The sequence below is a fragment of the Copadichromis virginalis genome, linkage group LG22, assembly GCF_057382275.1.
Source record: "Copadichromis virginalis isolate Kocher_CV1m ecotype Utaka linkage group LG22, C_Virginalis_male_GT1.1, whole genome shotgun sequence".
NCBI lineage: Eukaryota > Metazoa > Chordata > Actinopteri > Cichliformes > Cichlidae > Copadichromis > Copadichromis virginalis.
Genome location: NC_140638.1, coordinates 32,996,822 through 33,001,364, shown reverse-complemented (window position 1 = coordinate 33,001,364; position 4,543 = coordinate 32,996,822). Strand labels below are relative to the sequence as shown.

Here is a 4,543-nt window from a genome sequence, read left to right as displayed (position 1 = left end):
TAATGCTTTGACAAAAAACTACTTCACTTAAATAGAACTGCAAAGCTAAATTAAGTCTATTAAAATGTGTTTCAGTTTGTTTAGGGGTCTGGCACAAATCCTGCCTTGCAAAATTGGCAAATGAGAATTGCCACCAGTCAACACAGGTGTGTATCCCATTCATATTTGGCTTGACTTTTTTCAGTTTATTTTTTACCTGTCTAAAGTATTGATCAATTAAAATAACTTTTATTCTTACATTCCAGAAAGAAGAAATTTCTGAATATTCAGGGGAGGATGTCAAATATCAAGCGATGATGATGGCAACCACAGCATATCAGAAGAAGAATATGTGCCAGATTCAGAGTCATATGATGAAGATTCAGATGAAGACATCTCATTATTGCCAAGCACATCAAAAGGTCTGCTATGCCAAGATGACATCTCCAAAGCGCATGAACAATCAGATTCAACGAATTTAATCCACAACTTGACAAAGGACAAGCCACAAGATAAAGTGAGCTTTGCGAAACTGAATCAGAAAAAATGACTTTAAGTAAAAGAAATTACTGCTATTTTTGTGGCAAACCACAAGCTAAAATTTCCCGCCACCTGAAAACGCACAAAACAGCTCCTGATGTTGTGCATGCATTTTCCCTGCCTAGAGACTCAAACGAGCGTAAAAGTCTGTTAGAGAAATTGAGAAATAAGGGAAATTTTAAGCATAATGCTGCAGTTTTGCATGGTGGAGTGGGACCACTGAAAGTGAAGAGAAGACCCAAGATTAAAGCAGTAGAGGGAAAGTTTGCTCATTGCTTTTATTGTCAAGGGATGTATGTTCGCAAGGATCTTTGGAGACATGTCCGCAGATGTCCTAACAAACCAAAAGATGACACGGATAAAGAACCTGGAAGAACCAAAGTACTCGGCCTGGCTTTAACTCTGGAGTCTCAGTGTTATCCGCAGGTGTCAAGTGGAGTCTGGAAGGTTCTTGCTGTTATGAAACAAGATGAGATTGCGAAATGACTTTACTGTTATTCAGTTTGCCCAGTCCCTCTACAATAAACATGGACAAGACCCTACAAAGTATGATTATATACGACAGAAGCTTCGTGAAGCGGGACGTTTGTTGTTGTGTCTGCGCACAGAATCCTCAGTGCATAACATGGAAGAAGCTATTAAGCCTGCTAATTTCCAGAGAGTTGTGCAAGCAGTAAAGAAAGTTTCAAGTTTTGATGAAGAGACACTGTCATACAAAACTCCAAGCCTTGTGCTGAAACTGGGACATACACTGCATAAAATGTCTGACATTATCCATTGTCGTGCCCTCATGACAGAGGATGAAGCCCTAATCAAGTCCACTGATGCGTTCAAGAAGTTGTATGTCTCCAAATGGTCCGAGATGGTGTCTCATCGTGCCTTGAACACATTGAGTGAGGCAAAGTTTAACAAGCCATCAACATTGCCCTTTACAGAAGATGTTCGGATTCTCCATCACTACCTTCAAAAATCTGCAGAAAGTGCCTTTTGCAGCTTGGAGAACGAAGCCACAGCTCAGAATTATGCCCAACTTGCACAAGTTACACTCTCACAAATCATTGTGTTCAACCGAAGACGTTCTGGAGAGGTTTCAAAGATGCGCCTCAAAAGTTTTCTTGAAAGAGACAAAACGGCACTCCACACAGATGTTGCCATGGGGCTCTCAGAAATGGAACAGAGACTCTGTAACTATTTCTGTAGAATAGAAATAATGGGAAAAAGGGACAGAAATGTTCCAGTTCTGCTAACACCAAGCATGCTGGATGCTCTGTCACTACTGGTTAGTAGGAGGCCTGACTGTGGTATTTGTGCCACTAATATCTACCTCTTTGCAAGACCCCGATCAATGAGTCATTACAGAGGAATGGACTCCTTGCGTGTTCATGCACACCAGTGTGGAGCAAAGCAGCCTGAGTATCTAAGATCGACACAGCTCAGAAAACATGTTGCCCCACTCTCACAAGTCCTTAATTTGAAAAACAACGAACTTGATCAGGTTGCAGATTTCCTGGGTCATGATATCCGCGTTCACCGCGAATTCTACAGATTACCAGTTCCCACAACACAGCTGGCCAAGATTTCCAAACTGCTTTTAACACTGGAAAAAGGACATCTTTCCCAGATCCAGGGGAAATCACTGGATGAGATCAAAATAGAAGGTTTGTATTGAAAGGAGCAAATATTAGGGCAGTAGTTGAATATTATGCTTTATCAACAGAATTAAAACCTAAAAGCACAGACCATTCTGTTAAATGTCCATGATTTAAGGTTCTTAAAGTCTATTGTTTCATCACTTTGCAACATTTGGCAAACTGCAGAGTGGTGGCCTTAAATAGTAAAACTATGTACTATAATTTCCAGTATTTGTTCTGTATTTTGTCATATCTCGTTGTTAATGTGAGGTTTTTGGGGGGGGGGTTGTGTTTGTTTTTTTCCCCCCACAATTTCTCAGATGAAATTGCATTAAGTGATGCTGAAACAAAGGACAGTGAGAGTGAATCAGATGATGATGATGACACAGCACTCACAATGTCGGCGTGTGGCACCAGTGAGCCTGTACATGCAGTAGCTGATTCCACAAACACAGCGCAGCTCCAAGACACTGTAGATTGTGGTAAGTTACCACTAGCTTCGTTTCTGTGGATAAAATGTTTGTTACAAATATTAAAACTTAATCAAATTGTGTAATCAGCAGATGAAGGACCACTCACAATGCCTGCAGCAAGTGAGACTGCTGCTCCCTCTGAAGGTAAGGGGTGCAGTTGGTTCTCTAAGCTTATTATTGTTTCATCACTTTGCAACATATGGCAAACTGCAGAGTGGTGGTAAAAAGTCACTTGGATGAGTGACAAAATGTTTCTCCCACTGAAAACGCTACGTCCAGATTAACAGAATCAACGTTTTGGGATTTACTTACCTGGATGATTGAGCATGCATCAAGAGACTTTTATTCATTTTTTTATTCAGTCTTTTATTCACAGTGGAACGCTAAATGTTGTCTCATTTTAGAAATTTGATAAATTTTCAAAGAGAATTTTAGCTCGTCTTGATATTGATGGTAGCAACACATTTCAGAAGTTAGTACAGGGTAGCATCCATTCTTTTAACAAGCAAATGTTTTTTTGTTTTTTTTGTTTGGTTTTTTGTTTGTTTTAACTACTACTACTTTATATATCTTCCAGAGAAAAATGCTGCTCAATCCCACAATTCCCGAAGAGCTCCCAAAAACATGTGGTCCAAGGCTGAGGTTGCTGCAGTGATGAGGCATTTTAAAGACCACATAAACGAAGGGAAACTAGCCACCAAAAATGAATGCAGTCATTGCAAATTGGTAGAAGATCTGGTGTTGGCAGGAAGAACAGTTCAAAACATAAGAGATTTTGTAAGAAACAGAGGATTAACTGCAAAAAGGCAGACAAAAATGAACTAAAATAACTGTTTAGCCAGATGTGGTTTTACATCTTGGTCAGATTGCCAATTGTTGTTAACACTGATGTTCTGTGTAAAGAAAAAAAAAAAGTTCTTGTCAATTACAGAAGTAGTTTGTATTTCATAATTTTTACATTTAATTTATTTAGGGTTTTTTTTGACAGGTTATATTTAAAATAAAAAATTATAAATGCATATTTTCTCCCCTTAATATTTACCTTTAGACTATTAAAATTCATTTTAAATGTTATTAATTTTTCTGTTTTCTATATTTTTATATTTCTGTGGGAAGCGTGGGCATTTTTGTCCATAGATTTCTTTTTTATTTATGGTTAAAATTAATGTTCAGATCCAAGAACACTAATAAAATGATGTTCCAGTAATCCTGTGTCCTGTCAGATGTGTATTCAAATATTACATCATTGTCCCTTTAAAGACCCAATATTATTTTTTTTGGACCTCATAAAACACATTGTTGTCAAGTGGACAATGTCTCCAGAAAACACAATAGAGTCTGGTTGATGTGTATCAGTGTATCTAGACTTCTATAGGGAGTGTATGAGGTCTGAAGTGACCCAAATTTTTTTCAGATTTTTTCGAACACTTTAACCTCGCTCCCTTGGCTCCAAGTCCTTTGAAAAGGGTAGTCCACTTAAACCACCACCGGGCGGATTGACGTAGGATAGTCCCTCCATACCACATAGACCCGTGTGTGTGTGTGTGTGTGTGTGTGTGTGTGTGTGTGTGTGTGTGTGTGTGTGTGTGTCTCAACCTCAAAATGCACTCTGCCTCACCCCGCCCGTTGACGCTTCTGACCTTTTACCAGACAGAAGCTCTCTGTGATAGGTGTAATAACCTTAACTAAGAACATGTGTAATCTATTGAATGAATGCTTTGATGAAATGATAATTAATGTAATGGTAATGATGGTTATGAATAGTAGCAGTAAAATATTTCCCTGATCTCCACACTCCCTCTCTTGAACTCTTGACCACAAGAGGTCACCATACGTTGCGCTGTGTCACTCCTCGGCCCACTCAGCTGCCTCCATGTCCATCAATGGCATGATGGGCCCGGGTCACCATTCCCAGGTCCA

At 39.2% G+C, this 4,543-nt stretch overlaps 1 protein-coding gene across 2 annotated transcripts; it reads left to right on the top strand.

The window, feature by feature from the left end:
- Positions 1-257: 257 nt before the first annotated feature.
- On the top strand, positions 258-3,824 carry LOC146683710 (uncharacterized). 2 transcript variants are annotated; one of them, XM_085446767.1, is made up of 4 exons: positions 258-2,177; positions 2,471-2,632; positions 2,714-2,767; positions 3,201-3,824. In XM_085446767.1, exons 1-4 carry the CDS (start codon positions 989-991, stop codon positions 3,446-3,448), a joined length of 1,653 nt encoding a protein of 550 aa, XP_085302893.1. In that variant the 5' UTR covers positions 258-988; the 3' UTR covers positions 3,449-3,824. The 2 variants fall into 2 exon arrangements, with proteins under 2 accessions (XP_085302893.1, XP_085302892.1); XM_085446766.1 differs by having other exon boundaries at positions 2,711-2,767.
- Positions 3,825-4,543: the final 719 nt, after the last annotated feature.

Bases quoted from the DNA above. Each gene is read 5' to 3' on its own strand.
- LOC146683710 (XM_085446766.1), top strand. From the start codon at position 989: ATGAGATTGCGAAATGACTTTACTGTTATTCAGTTTGCCCAGTCCCTC. The intron at 2,178-2,470 runs GTTTGTATTGAA...ACAATTTCTCAG, and splicing joins GGATGAGATCAAAATAGAAG to ATGAAATTGCATTAAGTGAT. The intron at 2,768-3,200 runs GTAAGGGGTGCA...TATATCTTCCAG, and splicing joins GACTGCTGCTCCCTCTGAAG to AGAAAAATGCTGCTCAATCC.